At 37.8% G+C, this 20,595-nt stretch overlaps 2 protein-coding genes across 3 annotated transcripts; both read left to right on the plus strand.

Annotated features, from left to right (window-relative positions):
* The first annotated feature begins 1,381 nt into the window (after positions 1-1,381).
* LOC145906031 (cysteine-rich motor neuron 1 protein-like) lies at positions 1,382-15,345 on the plus strand. Its single transcript, XM_082993408.1, has 17 exons — positions 1,382-1,689; positions 2,295-2,434; positions 3,120-3,284; positions 4,890-5,135; positions 5,227-5,344; positions 7,867-7,988; positions 8,190-8,390; positions 8,698-8,847; positions 10,815-10,943; positions 11,109-11,253; positions 11,375-11,499; positions 11,564-11,782; positions 12,063-12,269; positions 12,376-12,496; positions 12,695-12,777; positions 13,074-13,423; positions 13,635-15,345. The coding sequence occupies exons 1-17, from the start codon at positions 1,550-1,552 to the stop codon at positions 13,761-13,763; spliced, it is 2,790 nt and encodes a 929-aa protein (XP_082849534.1). The 5' UTR covers positions 1,382-1,549; the 3' UTR covers positions 13,764-15,345.
* A 3,049-nt stretch (positions 15,346-18,394) lies between these two features.
* LOC145905906 (polyprenol dehydrogenase-like) lies at positions 18,395-20,516 on the plus strand. 2 transcript variants are annotated; one of them, XM_082993229.1, is made up of 6 exons: positions 18,395-18,653; positions 18,855-18,983; positions 19,090-19,191; positions 19,307-19,514; positions 19,783-19,987; positions 20,206-20,516. In XM_082993229.1, exons 1-6 carry the CDS (start codon positions 18,509-18,511, stop codon positions 20,401-20,403), a joined length of 987 nt encoding a protein of 328 aa, XP_082849355.1. In that variant the 5' UTR covers positions 18,395-18,508; the 3' UTR covers positions 20,404-20,516. The 2 variants fall into 2 exon arrangements, with proteins under 2 accessions (XP_082849355.1, XP_082849356.1); XM_082993230.1 differs by having other exon boundaries at positions 18,855-18,947.
* The last annotated feature ends 79 nt before the right edge of the window (positions 20,517-20,595 follow it).

Genomic DNA, 20,595 nt, shown 5'->3' on the forward strand with positions numbered 1-20,595 from the left:
GGCTGGGCAAAACTATTAGATTACAACCAGTGGAAAAATGATTGATTTGTGTTTTTCACCATATGAAAAACAAGCAAAGAAACAATAACTAATTAAGAATAAAATTTGAAGCAAATCTTTTAATGGCAGGAAAGTGGGAGTTAAAACAGATAACAACAATTTTAGGTAGAAGGTAACTCTCGATGCCCTAAGTGCAAGTTTGCTTTTGGGTAAAACCGGGTGAGGCTTACTTCAAGCGTAACGAAGGCCCGCCTGCGCTTAACAGAGCGATTTACACCAACCCCATTGTCCAACGATTGCGCAAGCGTCTCATTTACACTGTCTGCACCTGGCTGATCGTGTAACTCGTGTACACCAGTTTGGCAAGATGGCTATTCATCACGGCAAATGTATACATGCACCAACAAACGGATATACTAGAATGTTGTGAAACGGGCATCCGTACGGTTTCAAATGAAAGCAGATCCGCACTCTGTGCGCTAAACAATAATTAATTGGTAACATTTAAGTCCTTGGCTAAGCACGATGCAATGTTTCCACAAGCGACAGTGGTTAAAGGTAGAAGGGCGAACACAGCCTATGGCGGGAGACGACGAGCGTGTGTGCTCGCGCACGGTTGAGACTCTTCACACGCGATCGCACGAAAGAATGTACGGAGCAAAACAAAGAAAGCGCCGTCGAGAAAAACGTGTGGGTCGGAATCTATTCGAACTCACCACTTACAAATATCCGAGAATGAATAGGTGGTGTGTACAGGAGTGTTTCACGGGACACTGGCAGTTGCTTATGTCATAAAAGAGTTATAGGGGTTATTGTTGTTGTGTGGTCGAGATGCTAGTTAAAGCACGATATTTTATGTCTGTTCTTGAATGAGTGAAATAAGTTGTAAGAAATGTTCTAAAGGTATACTAGTAGCTGAATCAACGAAAGAGGAAAAAATGATCTGTTTGCATGAATATTACTATAAGCTACATTACATGACCATGTACTGTTAAATTTTGAGGAAGTTCGTGTTCAGTTGGGATTGTCCCATGCTGACGAAATCAGCTTAATAGGATTGGCGTATTTCGAAAGAACTGTTGCCTGACAGTGGCATAACTTACATCAGCTTAACTTGGAATTACAATTTCTCAAATGAAGATAATCAGATACTCAGTTTGTATTTGTTGGTTAAACATTTAGATACATCACGCCGTGTGTGGGCTGGAATCGCCTTTCAACACTGTATGTAACCTAATTTACAATTTTGCAAATCCTGACTGTGTCGATAAAACAAAATTTACTTGTTATATATGTCGTAGTTTTAATATAAAGTAACATTTTTGAGGCGTCAATACCCGTCATATAGTCACCATTTTTTTTACAAAACCAATCTTTATTTTCTGTACATTTGTGCATAGAAGTGTATTAACAAGCAAATGAAAAAAATTGACCCGCGATCGGCTTATGACAGTTGTTAGCACTTCATCCTAAGGCAACGATTCAAGAAGTGAAATCTTATCGGAAGAAGAATACTCAAACAAAATATTGAAGCATCAAGCAATAAGCAATGGCGTCAAAGCTGTTTTGTGGACTATTGATGTTGTTCGCTCTGTGTTACACCACAGAAGCTTTGTCTTGCGCAGTCTGTGACAAATCATCTTGCACATTGCCAGAATGCAAGGGTGGACGAGTACCTGATCCATGCGGGTGAGATATGTTGACTACTCAAATTAAGGCACAATTTGGTGAAAGCATGCATTATTCATCGTTAAGCTAGGACTTTAGGCTAATCCTGTGTCGCTATGGACAGATGGCGTATAAACTTGTGTACGAAATTCATGTTGAATCGCTTTGTATTTTTGTGGTTTATACGCTACGCAGGATATTCCAATGATTAAGGTAATCTTGCACAACATGTTCACAACCAAGTTAAAGTATGTTGTTGCTGTCAACTTTACACTGGAGTATTAATGCACGTCAACCCACTTAACAAACCCGTGCAATAATAATTGGCACCGCTAATGCAGGACTTCTTCCATTAGTTGCGCGCATTAGCGTCGCTTCAATAAATTGCCGCGGGCCATTACAAGTTCAAATTCCTATCGTAGTTTGACTGCCAAGTCAAAACTGTATATCTCCATATTCTTTTGATTATTTAGTGCCACCCTTTTTTGAAATCTTTTACGTTCCAAGTTGTTTAAACACGATAACAGTACAATCACAACTACTTATTGTTTGTCATCCACAACAAATAATGTAAACAAGATGACGGATTACGCCAAAACGGCAAATCAGTTTTGCTTGCTTTACAGATGTTGCTATGTTTGCGCGAAGCAGGAACATGAAACATGTGGTGGGTACGTTCACGGTCAGTGTGATATGGAACTTTCTTGTGTAGTTCAGCTTGAGCGAGGAAAGCTTGTCACCGGCAATGAGGAAGGAACTTGTCGACGTAAGTAGAAAAAAAATTTGGTGATCATTTTTTTCGCATGATTTTGTTCGCTTGTGTGTTCAAAGTTTTTAAATCAAAATGCAAATGTTCGTCTTAAGCAACTCAAAGGAACTTTGTGTAAGCGAGTAAGAGCTAGGGTGGCATTAATGTTATGGTGACCGAGCAGGTCATTTGATCCACAAGACCTGGCACACAATTGATTGACACATTGTCTTTTAATATTAAGGATCACTAAGCCAGCAGGATTATTTATAAATTGTAGGTTTAAAATGGAAGATTTACCGTTTTGCAAAACGTATGAGTGGAATTTGTGGTTGGCCCCGATAGATAGAGACGCATCCCGAATCATCCGCATATTTTGATTTCCGCAGTGTTTTTGAAAAGCAGCAATTTGTTTGTCCCAAAATAGTCGAAAGCGTGTTGCAACTTGCCAACCGACTGACTTTGCGTGCCAACCTAGTCTTTCCGTCACGCATCATCGAACTTGTGCCGACAGCAGGAGAATTTTTGGCGGTTTTAATTTTACTTCCACAGGTTCCGCCAATATTTCGTTATGGGTGTACGTGAAAGCAACATATAAACAATACAAATACCGACTCACTTTTACTTGGAATCCTTGCGGAATTGTGTTTTTATAACCTGGCAATGCCGTTTAACCGGAATCAAACTCTCTTTTTGCTTTCAGCTGCAGTAAATGTCCTTGGTGACACCGAGTATTGCAAGCCGACATCCTACTATGGTTGTAATGTGGTGGGCCACGACTGCATGTGTGATACAGAAATTGCCTGTTCTAATCCGAAACAGTTTCAAAACATCCATCTCTGTAAACTACATTTGGCGAAAGAGGAAGGTAGCTTGCAGTTTTATTTATCTTTATTGAAGGATGGTATAATTCCTAAAGCGTTTTAAAACACTTCCACATAGCATAGTTTACAAGCATACTCCACTTAATTAAGCAATTAGCACAAAAAACAACCGAAGACGTCACAAACTTTGTAATTTTTTTGTCAAAGTTTGCGTTTCCGTTGCCACGACAATTTTTAAGTGCTAAATTCCGACTTAATGACTTGCACTTGACCCATCTGCTAAAGCGTATCGTTTATGAAGTCATACAACAATTAATCTTGTTTGCCCAGTCTGGGTGGAGTGGGATTCTGGCTTGTTAGGTAATTACTTGCGATTACGTATGAGTCCGCAAATATCTCTTGGCTAACGGATTTTGTGGTGCGGATTTTATCTTAGAAGCGATCAATCAGGTCTACATTTTTATCATTAACATCGTAGTCTAACCTTACAAAGGAGTGACTGTCTTTATTGGCCGGCGATGATACTCCCCGACAACTCTTCTTTTAGTAAAATGTTGTTTTTAACTTGATCCATATAATAGCTCGTTCTTTCGGTACACTGATAGACTGCTTATTAGTTTTGTCTGGTCAACTCCACAATTGACCGCGTTTAGAATTTTAGGTGTTCAACAAAAAAACGTTTGTCGCATTTAACAATTGTACAGACAGATACTACTCCCTATTCAAATTATGTACGGATGCTTGCAACTATTTAAAGTATGAGTATATTTTACAAAAAGGCTTGTGTTTATCGTGGGCCCCCAACAACTAACAGACAAGTTTATTGTTTTCCGTTTTGGTGAGGGGTTCTGAGCGCTTACACCGCGACAACGCCTAAAAAGCAAATATTTTTCGCTGTTTAAATTCGTGTTGCGTTGTTGGGAGATTATCTGTGTGCGCATCCACTGACTGTAGCTGTGTTTTGCCAGCCATTTTAAATAGCAACTAGCTCTGTTGTGGCCTAAGCAAATACCTCGTTCAAATGCCAACCTACTATTGTCCAATATTTGCCAAAAATTTAACACCAATGGACGACTGAGTTTTGCTTGGTGTCCGTTTTTTCCACTTGTTTAAAATTGTTTGTTCGTGCACACACCAAAAGGTTGGAGCTAGGACGGTATTTTGACGCACATTTTTTTTTAAATAATCTGGTCAAATTAAAATAAGTTGTGAATCACATTCGAACATTCCCAAGTAAATTAGCAAATGTTCGCCTCCGGGAATTCAAACCTCGACCGAATTTTAGCAGATCGCCTCCGGTTAAAAAAAAAACGAAATGAACCCTGCTGTGTCTCGCCTGGATAAACACACAAGGACGTGACGTCACACATCAGGGTGCTCGCCAAGTACACACTTGCTTTTCACTTCGTGATAAAGTTTGTTGATTCTCTCGGGCCACGGAATGTGGAGGACTGTTGTGTCGTCATACGCTTGAATAAGCTCAATCGCGAAGCTCTGTATTAACTGGTTTTACATTTAAGTTCAGATTATGTTATAAAGCAGACTTTTGATATGTTTTATTCAAAAAGTTACATGAACCGTTGATTTGAGTGTTTTATTTCGTTGAACCCCGCTACTATTAACTTGATCAACAACCTTCTTAATTGCAGAGTTGATCAGTGATTGTGCAGCAAAGCGTTGCGATATTCAACCCTCGCCAACTTGTCCTGATGATTCAAAGGTGCAACCTGGTTACCTACCGCGTGGCTCTTGCTGTCCTCTGCCCAGCAAATGCGTATGTGACATGAAAAAGTGCCGAGCCCAAGTTTGCCACCCATCTACGGAGAAAGTTCTTATTAACCAAGGAAACGACCAGCCAGGATCCTGTTGTAATGTCTATGAGTGTCGACCTAGAGGTAAGTTATCCATCCTAATATTGGGCGTGACATGTCTTTTGTTATTTGATTAGATGAACGTGTCAAAACTGTTTTAAATTTCTTTTCTCAGAAAACGTAGTTGATTGTTCGAGGGTAAATTGTGCTAGTTCAACGGATGTGTGTCCGCCTGACAGTGAGATGGTGCCGGCAAATAACGAAAGGCGTGAATGCTGTGGGCAAAACACTGTGTAAGTAAATTTTAAAGTAAAAATTTGCCATGCTTTAACTTTTAATGAATGAGATTATATTTGGATATTGTCATGAGCAGATTATTTTGTACGACCAAATAATAGTGGTTGAACACACGTTATTTCGGGTTACAATGAAGAGCAATTCTTGTACTTTTTCGTTATTAAACTACCCTCTCAAGCACCAAAAATAACTGAGTGCTTGGTGTTTTGGTCAAACTGTGATTCGATTTGCAACAGAAAGTGGATATGGCGTGTAATGTAATATGCCGTTACGTCAACTCTTAACAAAATATATGTAGAATCGGATTGCTGTTGATAATTAGACGGATTGTATAGGTTTAATTTAGATCCAGTAGTGCTTGTCCAGTTGCGCCCTAGAATTCCTGTGTTCCACCTGTTTCACGCTTAACAAGCTGTTGTATATGTGCGGCTAAGAAACAAGAGCGAGGGAAAGGTGATATTTTCCAAATCACAATGACCGGATCGTACATAAACAACCTTTCAGTCGACTGCTATGACTTTGCCTCGAATGATGTTTCATCGTGTCATAGTGCATATTTACGGCCAACAACTCCAGCACAGCTCTCTCATGTTGGGCTCTTTGATCTTTTCTGAAGTGCTTGTAACGTGATATATGGGGCCAAGACGTAGATTTTGGTAACGCTGAAGTTTAGAAAAAGTGATTTTTGGTTACTTCAGCTCAGCCATTTATGTTCCTTACGATGGCAACATTTGCCAATTTTTTTCGCGTAGTATTATGTTTGCTGTTTTGTGGCAAAATACGCCGGTTGCTCACGGAAAGTTTTTTTTTTAATTTTTATCATAAAATGTAAAGCGGACATGGACAAACTTCAGCCAACTAGCCAAATGTACCTACAATCTACCTCCAGAAGTTGGTATAAAATTTACGCTGTTCAGGATGCTTTTTATGGTCATTTTAGTGTACGTTTTTGTGCTTATCGGTTGTAATTTTTCGATGTTAATTATTGTAAATAGGTTAGTTAATACACTTCGGTGTAAACACTGTTTGTCCACTTTACACTTACACAAACCGATCGGAAACTTGTTATTTGTTGTAACAATTTCTTTCCCGCTTGTCGAATAGTTTGCCTACCTCTGGCATGAAACAACGTGACAACAACAGTCACTGTCGCACCATTTTATTCTAACTTGGGCCTGGGTTCCAGAAAACTTTTGGCATGAAGCACGTGCTTTGCGCTTTCACGATCATTCGCATTCAGGTGTTGTAAGTTGCTTGCACGCCATCAGGCCAATGATATGGAATTCCGATGCGGTCCATTAGGTGCGCGTAAACTCTTTGGCGGCATGTCCACACCCACCTATCATCACTCGGTCGCAAAATATTGCCTGGTATTTTTTTAAATAAAAAAGTTTGGACAAGGGGGAAACTCGTAAATGTGCAAGTATGGTCTAAGCGATTTTTAGTTTCTCTTTGAGTAATTTGATTATTCAATTTGAACGCTTACAAAAAATTTCAATCTAAATTTATTAGCTTCACAAACAACGATTTGCATATTTAAACATTAGAGAAAGTAAACCTAGTCGTATAAGACATTTTGGCAAGTTGGTTTAGTTTTATTCCGCAATATTTTTGTTTTTCGCAGAGAAATTGCTTTCTGTTTTTGAAGCAATATACATTGACCCTAGTTTCCTATAGTTGATTCAACCCATTTAACCCACCAGCTAACTCACGAAAGCCGTATTTTCACGTCTCGCTTAGCTTGTAAGGGTAACTGCTTAAGTGGGGCTTTGCGACATTTGTTTATGCAGCGCTGGCTACCGTGCCTTTGAATAAGTCGCTTTTCAAGTTAGCGCGGCCTTTGAATTAGCGATTATGACGTTGGACCCACGGGAACAACCCACACGACAAATGGATGTTTTCAGAAACGGACCCATGTGGTAAACACAAAACGCCTCCGCGTCTGTGTTTTCCAGTGTTCGACTTTCATCCTTAAAAAGCGCTTTGAACATTCCATATCCTGTTTTCCAACACGCAGTTTGACTCAAAAGTGTTTTCTAGTTTGGTAACCAGCATGCCTCTTCACCCGATCAAAAAAATGCGTTTGCGGTTCAAAGAAAAAGGTCAAAATCTTTAAATTTTAAACTACTTTTTCGGGAGCAACGATAAATTCCGCGAATTTTTTCCGGGCGGTCGAACTTGTAAGCTTCACGCATCGTCGCCAATTCGGAAAATGTGGCCGCCATGTTTTGACAAACTTCATGATTTATTAACTTTATATTTAGCGAACAAAACTTCGCTCTACGTTTTGTCTCCTTAACAAGAAATCGTTCTGACATTTTCGCCCAGGGCAATAATTTCAAAACTTTTTCATTTGAAAACATAACATGAATAAACATTTGCGTTGCGTTTAATATAATAATAAATTAAATAGTTGTATTAGAACCATGTCAATTTTCCCAGGCATGTAAAAATTTAAGGCTACATTAACTTTTAAACCAATTGGCGGAAAGTATGAACCCGAATATGTTATATGCAGATGCAAATGCAGAAGCCAAGAATGTTCTGTGCCGGTTTGTCCAGATGGTTTTCGGTTGCAAGTTCTTTTTCGTGGTGATGGAAACCCTGGAGCGTGCTGTGACGTATACAAGTGCTCCACAGGTAAGTTACTTATTACGCAGTTTTCTACATTAATATCCACCTCAATTCTGTTTGGCTTTAGTAAGTTAAATTCAATGACCTGGTTTGATTATCCCAATCTTTAGTGTTATGTCATTCATCCAATCGTTTTTTTACTACGAACTTTTTTCATGGTTTTTGTGTCGGGCACCTTGACCATTGTTGCCATTTTTATGATTGCAGAATCATTAGTGGCGGGCTGCGCTCTTCAGGGTCGTCAATTTCAATCTGGGGAAGTTTACGAGCTTCCCGATTGTCGAAGATGTGAATGCAAGAACGGTGTTAGTTTGTGCGAACCTCAACTTTGTCCCAGGCTCAGCTGCACTCGGCTTACCAAGTTCGCTAATGAGTGTTGTGCAGTTTGCGCTGATGATGAAAATGTTGGTGAGTTCCAAAAGTTTTGTCGATTTACGGAAAGTATATATATACATATATATATATATATATATATATATATATGTCAAACAAAATTATTTACAGCATAAAAACATTTATTTGCCGTTTAATGCAAGCCTTGTAGCAAGTCATACAAAAGTTTAACTATTTTATATTATCATGATTATTATTGGAACGTGAATTAAATTTTATATCCTGGATATATTTGTTAACCATCGAATGGTTGGTGTTTATTTTCACACAGTTACGTTCACATCCAATTGTTGTTTTAAAACCGATTTATGATTTTTTCTAGATCCTGTAAACGGCGTGAACGTCCCTTATCCGTTGTGTAGAGACGGTGGACAACATTATTTGATAGGAGATCAATGGAAACCAGATAACTGCACACAATGTGAATGCATGGAAGGTGGAAAAAAGAGGTGCAAGTCAGCCTATTGCCACGGTATGATGCTATCTCACAATTCCCACAATTTTGAACTCAGGGTTTCTCAACAAGGGTCCACGACCTATCGTGGGGTCACTGGGCTCTTCCAAACAATTTAATTTTCAGCGATGAATTACATTTTTATAGGGTCACCACAAAACAAGGTCTTTATAAATTCGTTGTTGATATGAGAACCTCAGAGTTAAAATAATTTGCGAGGGAATCCGCAGAACCCAAACGCGTTGAGCAATCCTGTAGTCTAAATGCTTACGCTGACGCAAATGGGTTAGAAAAAGATTATACGTCAGAGCATATACAGCCTGGCGAGAAAAGCAGCTGTGCTAATAGCTAGAAGATAGAACCACTCCTTGGTGTGCAAGATATTATCGCCCGTTACACATCACCTGCCCACACAACCTTGTTATGCCCGATCCTTCCCCTTTTCACTGCGTCATCGCCAGAACAGAAGGCGCACATATTCTATTTTACGCCCGTCTTATGTATAAATATAGCTCGGTCCTGTGTGTTTGTTATGGAGACCCCCTGGATACCCACGGAAAAAAATTCGTGTCCCTTTGATGCGCTGGCGGACAAGGTCATGACGTATATGGCATTCCACGTGAATACCTCACAATATCATTTCAATACTTTTTGTGGCAATATATTTTGTATGAAATCGTAGGTTGTCAATTTTACACAAATTGAGAATAAAGTTGAATGCGACAAAATTTCTGAATGCGACAAATGTCATTGACATTTCCTTTCATCCAAGACCCAGGCTTTATTTCCACTTATAGATAGTTACTTGTCGCGTGTCAGGTATAAAAGCGTTGATTGTTGGACATATTCCTGTAACTTTCAATCAACACGTGGCATTTCCCATGTAAATGTTTGACGTTTCCGTTTATAAATTTCGCGGCTTGTGGCGTCAAAACCGGTCAATCCTTTCGTCCTTTGCATGAAGTATTGGTAAAGTTTAACTAAAATAATTGCGATTTTACTATGTTTTTAATGCATTTGTTGTATTGGGTTTTGGGAGCTTTTGGCCAGGGCATTAGACTAGGTTCACGTTTCATCGGCATGTTAAATGGTAAAGTGATTTGTACTATTTAATATTTGTAGGTTGTCATTCTGCGTTGTTTGAATATTACGAATATATATTGAGCAATTTTAAGTCGACCTGATGGTTTAAAGTTGACAGGACTTTTTAGTCCAGTTGGAATTCTTGTGTGACTTGGTTTCAATTATTTGTACTTGACCGGTGCGATGAAATGTAACTATGAAATAGCACAGGGCATGAAGAGCAAAGTTAATTATATGAGCGCTCCACACATAAATCCACATGTTGGCCTGTATATATTTCTTTCGGTAAAAGAACACCACTTTGGTTGATTTTTGTTTCCGTCATAATCCATATCTAGTTTTCTCGGCTTTAATTGTTTATGACAACATTTTGCCAGAACAAAGTTTTTTGTGCGTTTATGTTTGCTGCTCCTCAATTGCCCTCAAAAACATTGTGCCACCTTTCTTGAAAAGAAAGTAACTAGTCCTGTGCTGGCCCTATAGGTGATATTGAAAACAAGGGCAATGAAAACGACACAGTGATTGATGGGCGGCAATTGAAGCAAAACAGTGAACTCACGTCACCAAATTGTGATATGGTGGCGACAGATAGGGTTGACTGTCGCTTGTTGCCTGATATCAAATCTAACTTTGATAACTTGCAGCACGATCATCCATTTCTCCCTCACTGTCCGGTCATAAACAATTTCCTTCTGCGTCTACTTCAAACTTTTACAAAATTTAGTAAATTGACATATTTTTTTCTGCTAATGTATCACTTTATCAATGAATAAAATGGCTCCAAAGAACATGTGCTTGATAAATATTATCATGCATTTGAACTTTCGAGACAATTCAATGGTTGCTCAGTAGAAAGCAGATATTTCGGTATTCACGTTTTTCACGCTTGCTGATTTCTATAGGTGTGGAGTTTACCACGACTATGCCAGAAATGTGTCCTTCCTTTGAAAGTTGTGATCTCACAGAGGAGGATTGTCCTTTCGGATTTCAACGCGATGAACAGAATTGCAGGAAGTGCGCATGTGTACCAAGTAAGTACTTGCCTTTAAGTGAACCCCTGTGATAACATAAAATGAGCAGTGATAGTAGCCATTTGATTTTTTTCTTGCTTTAAAGAGTTGCGAGTTGACAAGGCTTGAACTCCTTTGCATTTCATATAACTGTTCTACTGGTGCATAACATTTAATCTACTTTAGCGCAATGCCCATCTTTTACCGACTGCAAGATCACATGTAATGGCGGTTTCCAGATTGACGGGAATAATTGTCCTGTATGCAGATGCAAGTCAACCAAATGCAAAGATATGACATCTTGCTCTAAACAATGTCCTTACGGCTATAAGTAAGTTTTTTTGTTGCTAAATAACAGAACAACCGAATTCATTTCGTAAATGTTTAAAATTACGTTGTTTTTGCAAATGGGTAGAGATTTCTGGAGGACTAAAAAATTATTTGTTAAACAGAAAATACAAAAATGGTTGTGACAAATGCCGATGTCGTCGCTGTCCTCTGATGGATCAGTGCAATAAAAACTGTCGGTCGGGTTTAGATCACGACAGGTTCGGATGCACGATTTGCAAATGCAAAGGTATTTCCAGAATTTACACAATCTTTGATTTGGACATGTGGACGTCTACTTTTAAACTTTGCAGACACAACTGACGCTTCGAACGTGCCGAGTGTCGGCGGTAAAGCTTGTCAAGATGTGGAAGCCAATCAACGACGAGACGATGGAGAGGTTTGGAGTTCGGGTTGTTACATCTGCATGTGTAAAGGTGGAAACATCATGTGCGATCTCCTCAAATGTCCACTACTGACATGCGACAAACCGAAGATGAAAAACGGAGATTGTTGTCCGTCTTGTGTTCCAGGTAAAACCAACCAGTACTTTTATTGGATTGACTGACACTTTTAAAACAAATGTTTGCATTTTCCTTTTTTTAAACCCTTTTTGTATACGACAATCTATGCTGAAGAATCAGGTGATAAATGGACCTGAGAAGAAACATATGTAACGATAAAATATATTGCACTAAATTTACTAGACTTCACAAGATTTTTTAGCATATTTCAAACTCTTTTGTTGTTGTTTGCTTTGGAATATGCTCTTCGATTCGGCAATATTTTTCACTGACATTCAAATTCTTTCAGATGCTAAAGTTTCTGTTGTTCCTCCATCGTTGGCGTGCAAAGTTCCCAATGGAAAGTGGTATTTGGAAGGGGAAATTTGGGACATGGAAAACAACTCAACGTGTACCTGTTATGACGCCAACATGTTATGTTCTTCCGCGTGGTGCCCCCCTGCACCGTGCGACAAACCAGTAAAAGCAATCGGTCAACGATGCCCCGTTTGCACAGGTAGCACTTCATTCACAATATGTTAGTTTTTGCACCATACACTTGCAGTAGATACAAATAAAAATGTTTTACCTGTGGCTTGCAAATAAAAGACCATTTGAAACAGAACGAGCGGATGGCGACAATTCTGAGACGTGTTTAGTTGGAACAAAACAATACAATATTGGGGAATCATGGAAGGTTTCCGAATGTGAAACCTGCGCATGTGAAGAATCACAACAAGTAAAGTAAGTCCAATTGGTCTGCTCGATCCAATATTTTTATCGTTATCTGATTTTGCGTTCTTGTTTGTATTTCAAGATGTGTACAAAACATTTCGTGCATAGCGCTAAAATCTTGTGGGACATTACTGTTGTGAATCCATATGACGTTGGCATGTAACACATATTAAGCATGAAGATAAAACATAAATCCGCTTTTTTAAGGTGCTTCACGAAGTCCTGTCCGCATGTTTTTAACTGCAAGCAACCAGTGTTACGACATGGCAACTGTTGTCCTACATGTATTGGTAGGTGCAATTTATTTTAAAATACATGAAAGCATCTATGTTTATGTAGAAATAATAACTTGATGCGTCTGGAGTATAGAAAACACCACGAAACTGTTCACATTTACTCCTATGCGTGAATGATACTTATGTTAAAAATCGACTGGTTTGAATAACACCCGCGGAATTATTACATGGAATACGTTACTGACCATGCAGGACGAAAAACTCGTTACAAATTCACACAGATGTTAAACACACTTGTCGAATCAAAATTACCTTACTTTCAACTGAATTAATTTTTCCATTTTTTTCAGAAACTTCCCCTGTTAGACAAATTATCTCCCCTACACGCAACACAAGCTGCGACATTGCTGGCACTCTATACGGACATGGTGATAAATGGGAGGACAAATGTCATTCATGTACCTGCGTACAAGGACACGCCTCTTGTCGTGTGACCCAGTGTCTGGTTGTTCCTGACGACTGTCCGCGGATTCGTTCAACTGAGTGCTGTGAGGTTTGCGACTACACTAGTGACATTGGCTATGCGGCAAACAGCAACTGGCAGACGATTATTATTGCCACGGTTTTATCGTTGCTTGTTGTTGTGATGGTTTTAGCTGTTGGATTCGGTATAAGAAGAAGACGCCACACGCAGGCGAAGGTAAAATTTATAAAATACAATTATGGAATACACTCACAATATTGTCGCAAGGAACTACTCCATGTTTCTTTTATATATTTTTGTGATTAAACCACAAAATGTTAATTATGTTTAATGCACTCCTATCTTTTCCATAATAAAGCTTCACTTCTTATTACGTATTGTTTGGGAGAATCTACGTGAGTAAACGCGTTTTTTTTTCTATTTATAGTTTCAGACGAAGCTCAGCAACCCAGAAGGTAGCTCGCGACCTGGTTATCGCAACAACTCCACAAAACCTTTAATGTCCACGTCATCAGAAGATGCTACAATGGATTGTGTACGAGCCCAGCATGTATAAGGCTGTCAACGCTTGTTCGTATGTATCGTGCTTTATTTAATAAGGGCCGACGAAACTCCAATGCATAAAAGCGAAAAGACGATTTGCGCCGCCAACTTGGTTTCCGCCTGTCTCGCCCTCAAATCTACCGCAACTCGGCCGCGGCTTGACGCTTATGACGTCACAAGGAGACATTAACCAAGCCTACGACCGTCATTATGACGTGAAAGTTACACGATACCGATTGCGTAGATTTGCGCCTCTTTATGTTGTACAGCGCCTTTCACTCTCAAATTTTAAGTAAGAAAAAGTGTTTTTATTGGCTTTGCAAATGACGCCATGTATAGATCTTGGCCAGCTTTGACGACTCTTAGTTTTCTACATTTCAACAAACACAGTAAGTAGTTTGTTCCAGTTTATCCTGACGGATTGTCGCCAATTAAATATTTCGTCGTAGCGACGTTTGTGCACAAAGCACTAAGTGCCTTAAATATGTAGCTATTTATAAACTTTATTTAGATGCTTTTTTGCTAGATTTTTTTTACCGATTTTGCCGCTGTTTGTATTTGCCTAAAGTTTGTCGCCCACTTGTCCCACCTTCCAGCGCCACGAAACGTCAACAAGTTGTGATCTAGGTTTTTGAACTCAAGGTGAACTCCGGTGTGTTGAAAATGTCCACATTGTCATGGATTTATTTCGGTCACAGCATCGAACACATTTCGAAACATGTTTTACCTTTTCTTTGTACGTTAACCCCAACATAGTTAGAGTTTGCTGAAAAAAATCGTTTACTTGTAAAAAAAGATCAGTTTTTGACCGGTATGTCCAAGAAATGTTTTTTGTAGCATTAGACTATAGTGACATTTTGTGCCGTGTTGAACACTGACACTTGTTTTAAATCTTCTGCTTCTTCATCAATGCACTACATTTACAATGGAATTGAACAGTAAAGGCAACAATGAGATATGGTTGTGGGATCATAATCACTGGAGATTCCCTTTGCTGTGCAGTATAACACGAAGAATTGTGATTATTATTACGCGACCAAATCAATGTCCTATTCCGCATGTTTGCGATATCACTGTGACTGCAGCCATGCCAACTGCAACTTTCAAAACACCCAATACCCTTGTTTCTTTAGGTGTATCGGCAAACCATCTGTAACACTGATTTTAATTTCCGCATAGCCTATACAGCAAATACGTACTTTCTGACCTTACAAATACAAAAAGTCCCAAACCCCACTCTCATGTTTAGTGTTGCGTAATAATCCTGATTTTGTGTTGTTGCGGAATCTTTTCCGTGAAACTTTTTAAAGTGAACAGGTGTTTTTGCGAACCAATGTCGCCGACATCTCTTATTCGTATCCTTTGTTCCGGTCTTTCTTTTCTTTTTCGGCCAAACTTCGCTTTACTTTTTGTTCTCGTTGCTTTTGGAGGTATAATGCCGTTAACCGTACCTATGTCAAAAACTTTTCACAATGTAGAAATACGCTTCCACGCTTTTTTACTTGTTGCTGGCGGGATGCGAAGTAACGCTTACTGACTTTGTGTTTTTGGCAGGTACCATCAACTTTTCCCGAAATAAAATTATTTCGTGGTAACTTAGTGTCATGAAAAACGCTAAAGAATCGGTGGTGGGAAAGTAAAACAGTCAAAAAATGCTCAATTATAGTTCGTGGGAGATTCAAAAGATTTGACCATACCGAATAAACTGGAAAATTGACTTTCAGTAGTTCGAAATCCATGTTATAGCGGTGGGGCACTAGCATACTCATGTGGTAACGAAACCGTTCGTTTTGGTTGGTTCCGTCACGCATTACTTACAGTAGATCAATGCGAATTTTTGCATGCGGATACGCAACTCGCATATAAATTCGAATAACTTTTTAGCTGTTGCTTTGTAGTTTTAAATGAAATTCAATAAATAATTAACAGATGCAAGAAGATGAAAATAATGCAATCATGTAAACTTTTTAGTACTACAGGCATCAGTATCTGTAACATAATTCCAGAATATCACATAGTTTCAATTTATGTGCCATATTTCGCAATGTTTTTGTTTTTTTCTTTCTGAGTCATTTAGTTGAAAGTGCATTACTGTTGGCGCTACCATACATAATATTAAAAGTGCAGAGATAAAATGTTGTGTTTTTTTCCCATAACATAGTAAAAATTCATTTATAAACTCTACCTACGATTAAAGTAATTTGAATTTATTTGTGATTCTCCTATATAATACATGCAAAAAGTAGTATTTCATCGTCTGAAATCATGCTTGACGGATATTCTCCAAGATATGGTGGAATCATGATATACGGTAGCGCAACGGCTCCTCCTGATTTTCTCCGTCACGCGTGACTTCCAGGAGATCAAATGCGACTTTTTGCATACGAAGAGATAGGAAACTCGCACATAAATTGGAAATACTTAAAACGTAAAAAGTGGGGCGATCCTGCCAATCATGCCATTGCATGAAATATTACGGCGTACTTAAAACGTGGGTAGAGTTTCGAGCTGAATTTTAAGTATGTTAAAGTTAATATATTGATTCCAATAAAAAAAAATATTAAATATTTCTTACCCTTCTTTCCGAGGAACGGCGATGTTTTGTCGAACAGTGTTTTGGACACCATGTGTAAATGGAAGTTTTAAAAGTATAGTGTAAGCACCTGATGTAATATTTTGGTTTAAGTATGTACTAACGTACTGTGTTGACGTAATAAATCTAGTGACGTAATCATGACGTCATTTTTTTGGCAGAAATATGGATATGATGTCTCCTATAGTGTAAAAATGCTTTTTAGGTAGGCCCATTGTGATTTTGAAGATTCAATTCTTAACTACATGCAACTATGCAAACAATTTACATCAGATGGCCAAAGGTCGAACAGTTTTAGGACTAGTTGCTCTGATATAACGTTTGTGAATCTGGTAAAGTTATAAGTAGGCCTATAGTCCACCACAAGCAAAAATATTTTGAAAAATTTGAAGAATATACATACATATTTATGTACTATGATATGTTTCATAATCAGCTACAGATTTTTTAATGTGAGTCAGTTTGTTACGTATATAGATGTAATCTAGTGTGTATTTGCCGAACATAAACATATTTGTGCATTCTTTTAGGATGTTGTTTACAAAATTCACAGTGTGGAGAAACAAAACTAGATAAAAAATAAGCAATACAAGATGTGCCTGTTAACTTAGGTTCAAAAATATCTTTTTCAAAGAAGCTTTGTGTTTCATGTTGTTAAAATATATTCTGACGCTAGCATGATGAATATTTCCTTTGCAATTGTACATAAACTTTGGAGTGATAATTTGGACAAACAAATTTAGTCAAGGAAGACAGATTAAGTAGAGTTTTACTTTAAACTGCAACATGCGAACTTGTGACATAATACCACAATCTACAAATTTTGTTTGGTCACTCAATTTTTGGAGTGCATTGATACTGATCCAACACATAAAAATGATCAAACCCTATTAAAATATTATATTAAGATGTAAGATACATGCAAAAATAGATTGGCAGCACATTTATAAATGTCTAAAGACCCAGAATAACTTCAAAATATAGTCTACTTATGGCAGACTACGTTATTTTGCCTTGAAATGTCTTTCCACAACAAACAAAGCGGTTGAAGGGTTTGCAGTTTGTTTGTCGAAAGGTGTAGATGGTGTTGCATCACCGCGAACCCAACTTCAAACCTGTCCAGTAAGTCCCGGTGTGACAACATGCTGCCTGCAGGTCCTGTCAGAACCAAATGAGACCAAAAGCCATGACCTGAGAGATCGAAAATCCTGATCTCAGAGAGATCACATTATGATCTGTTAGACCGAGAACCAAGATCTGTTTATTTGTGGAAACAGTCGCAAATATATAGGGATACATCAAAGACGAGAGAGGAACAAAGAGATAATTGCTGCGATTACGCGACAAAGGGGACTTAGAAGAAGTAGCGCAAGTTGAAAGACGTAACGCAAGCGAGATAATCAGCGATGGCGTCAGATAGACGGGTGTAAATGTAAAAGAGTAGAAAGCAGTTTCAGAAGACCAAGTTAAAACAAAATATTAAAGTGTTTCGAATCATGACAAGCCGAATTCCCTACACGGTTTTAGCTATATCAATACTCACAAGCTACGTCATGATTACGTCACAGTTCGATTACGTCAGCACAGGCATGTTGAAGCAGACTTAACAACAAAATCAAATGTAAGGCATACTTACGCTTTTTAATTCCATTTGCACAAGGCCTTCATTCGAATCATTATAATACTTTTTTTACCATATTAAAAATTCGTTTTAAAACTTTACCCACGTTTTAAGTAATTCGAACTTGTTTGTGAATTTCCTATCTCTTCGTATGCAAAAAGTCGCATTTGATCTCCTGGAAATCATGCGTGACCGAGTTTATCCAAGAGAATAAAAGAAACAAAGAAGAGAGAAGCCGTTGCGCTACCATAAGAGTCTACTGTGGTGGAACCACTGATCTCTGTTCATAGAGATCAGTGGATGGAACAAGGTTTTTGGGTATTTCCCTAAAAGAAAACTGTACATACTTTTTTGGTTTGCATATTTGTAGCTTTGCCACGGTATGATAACATAGGTCATAGGTTATATTGCATTGTAGTTTTATATTTTAAATCCAACAAATGTGTAAATCGAAAAAGCTACAAAAATGACAAGGTTTCCTACATAAGGCACTGTTATAAGATTTTTCCTACATGTGCCCACTTTTTTGCAGTCATTAAAAAAAATGCTCTCTGTGTTAATAAGAAAAATAAAGTTTATCTTATTGATATACTTGGTTGGTTTACGAGTGAGCATTGAACAGTTCCTGTATAAATACATCTTTATTATGAAAAAACAAAGAGGCACAATATACTCTACAGACAAAAGTGGTAAGTAAGCAATGTCCAAAACTCATTAACTTTTTATTGTAGGCTACTGTTTGTAAAAAAAACAGTAGGCCTACATGCAATAGATATCTATCTTAATAAAATTTAAAGATTTAGTGTATGGTATCATTTACACATTCAATTTTTAATTCAAATAGGATCAAAATACCTTTTTTGTGTATAATTAGAATTTGTATTTATTAGGTGAGCTAGTGGCAGTTGTCACAGGAGGATCATCTGGAATTGGAATGGAAATTGTTGACATATTACACAAAATTGGCTACAAAGTTATATCAGGTGCAACCACAAACAGTACTGTGATAAGCAAAAAAGGTGCATATACAAGAGTTCATAGATTTGTTATTTTAAATCTATGTACTTTATGCTATTGACAATGTCATGTACAATGTACTTATAACATTGAACCTCACTTTTTCAGTAAAGCAAATTCATCTTGATCTTGCATGTCCTGTTTCAATAAAAAACTTTGTAGGATCTATATTGAAAGAACACAAGCAGATACACCTTTTGATAAATTGTGGTAAGTGTGTTTTGGGTTTAACTATGGTTAAGTAACTGTATTGAGTGCATTGATCTGTATTGTATAAAATAGTAATGACTGAAGCATAATAACCCTAATTTTATGTTCTGGGCAGCTGGGGTCATGTTCATTCCACTGGAATATTCAAAATTTGGAATTGAATATCATATGGCAGTGAATTACATAGGCCATTATTTGTTGGCTATGCAACTTATAAAAACCATGAATCACTCGAAACAATCTAAAATTATCAATGTTACATCATCAACTTACTGTATGATCAATTCATTTGATCCTGATGATTGGTTCAGACCCAATCCCAGGTAAAAAGAAAATACTTTTATTTGAAAGCATAAAGAGCTTCCCTGACACTGCATTAAATTTCAACATCTCTGTTGATATCCGCTGAACCTTTTCGAGGAAACATTTGACATACAGTAAGCATGTTATAACCACAACAACAGCACACAAATCTTTGTAAACTGACAAAAACAGGTCCCAGACCCAGTAATAATAGTGCATGAATTGTAACATTTCTTGTACATTTGTTTGGTTGTAATTAATTTTCTACAATCAGACATTGTTTATTAGATCTTATTCAGGAGCAGAAGCTTATGCAAGGAGCAAACTGGCTGTTATGATGTTTACGTATAAGTTACAAAGATTTATGAAATCAGAATTATCCGAAGTACATGTCGTTGCATATGATCCAGGGACAGTTAAAACCCAACTTTATCAACACAGTGGAATATTAAGTAGAGTTTTTGTGCAATGGTTTGGCCAATTTTTTATGCGGGTGAGTAAAATAAACACTAAAATCGTGTTTTGTTGAAAACTTGCTTGTTTACAACATATGAAACCTTGGTTGGTTTGTTAAAAAATCAAAGCAGTCAAAGTAATTTTTATATGGGCGGAAACCTTATCATCAGAACATGTTTATTTAAAAAGGGAAAATATCACCCGGCATTTTTTAGTTATAAGTCATATTTCACTTTGGCACACTTTTGTGTTTAGTCTCCTTCGGAAGCTGCTGAAGACATTGTTGAAATTTTACAATGCAGTTCACCACCTCAAACCTGTTACAAGGGCTGGAAAAAGATATATGAAAGCACAAACAAATTTTCTTTGAATTGGAAGGTGCAGGATGCATTGTGGAATAGGACTATTTTGGAAATAAAACAGCATTCAAATTTATTCACCAACATGACATGAATGCTTGGATCAGTGTCATTCACAATTGTTCAGACAGCTTTGCTTAGTTACCAGGCTTTCTTGACTAGGGTGTTGAAAATAAAGTCCTTATCATTTACTTTCCAAAAAATGATTTTTTTTTCTGTGTGCTTGCAGTACCTTTATTCTATGAATTATTCACTCCAGTTGATATTCACGCTTTGATATCATTGA

This window comes from Ascidia mentula, chromosome 6, assembly GCF_947561715.1.
Source record: "Ascidia mentula chromosome 6, kaAscMent1.1, whole genome shotgun sequence".
Lineage (NCBI taxonomy): Eukaryota > Metazoa > Chordata > Ascidiacea > Phlebobranchia > Ascidiidae > Ascidia > Ascidia mentula.

Bases quoted from the DNA above. Each gene is read 5' to 3' on its own strand.
- LOC145905906 (XM_082993229.1), top strand. From the start codon at position 18,509: ATGCTCTCTGTGTTAATAAGAAAAATAAAGTTTATCTTATTGATATAC. The intron at 18,984-19,089 runs GTGCATATACAA...TCACTTTTTCAG, and splicing joins TACTGTGATAAGCAAAAAAG to TAAAGCAAATTCATCTTGAT. The intron at 19,515-19,782 runs GTAAAAAGAAAA...ATTGTTTATTAG, and splicing joins TGGTTCAGACCCAATCCCAG to ATCTTATTCAGGAGCAGAAG.
- LOC145906031 (XM_082993408.1), top strand. From the start codon at position 1,550: ATGGCGTCAAAGCTGTTTTGTGGACTATTGATGTTGTTCGCTCTGTGT. The intron at 7,989-8,189 runs GTAAGTTACTTA...TTATGATTGCAG, and splicing joins CGTATACAAGTGCTCCACAG to AATCATTAGTGGCGGGCTGC. The intron at 8,391-8,697 runs GTGAGTTCCAAA...GATTTTTTCTAG, and splicing joins CGCTGATGATGAAAATGTTG to ATCCTGTAAACGGCGTGAAC.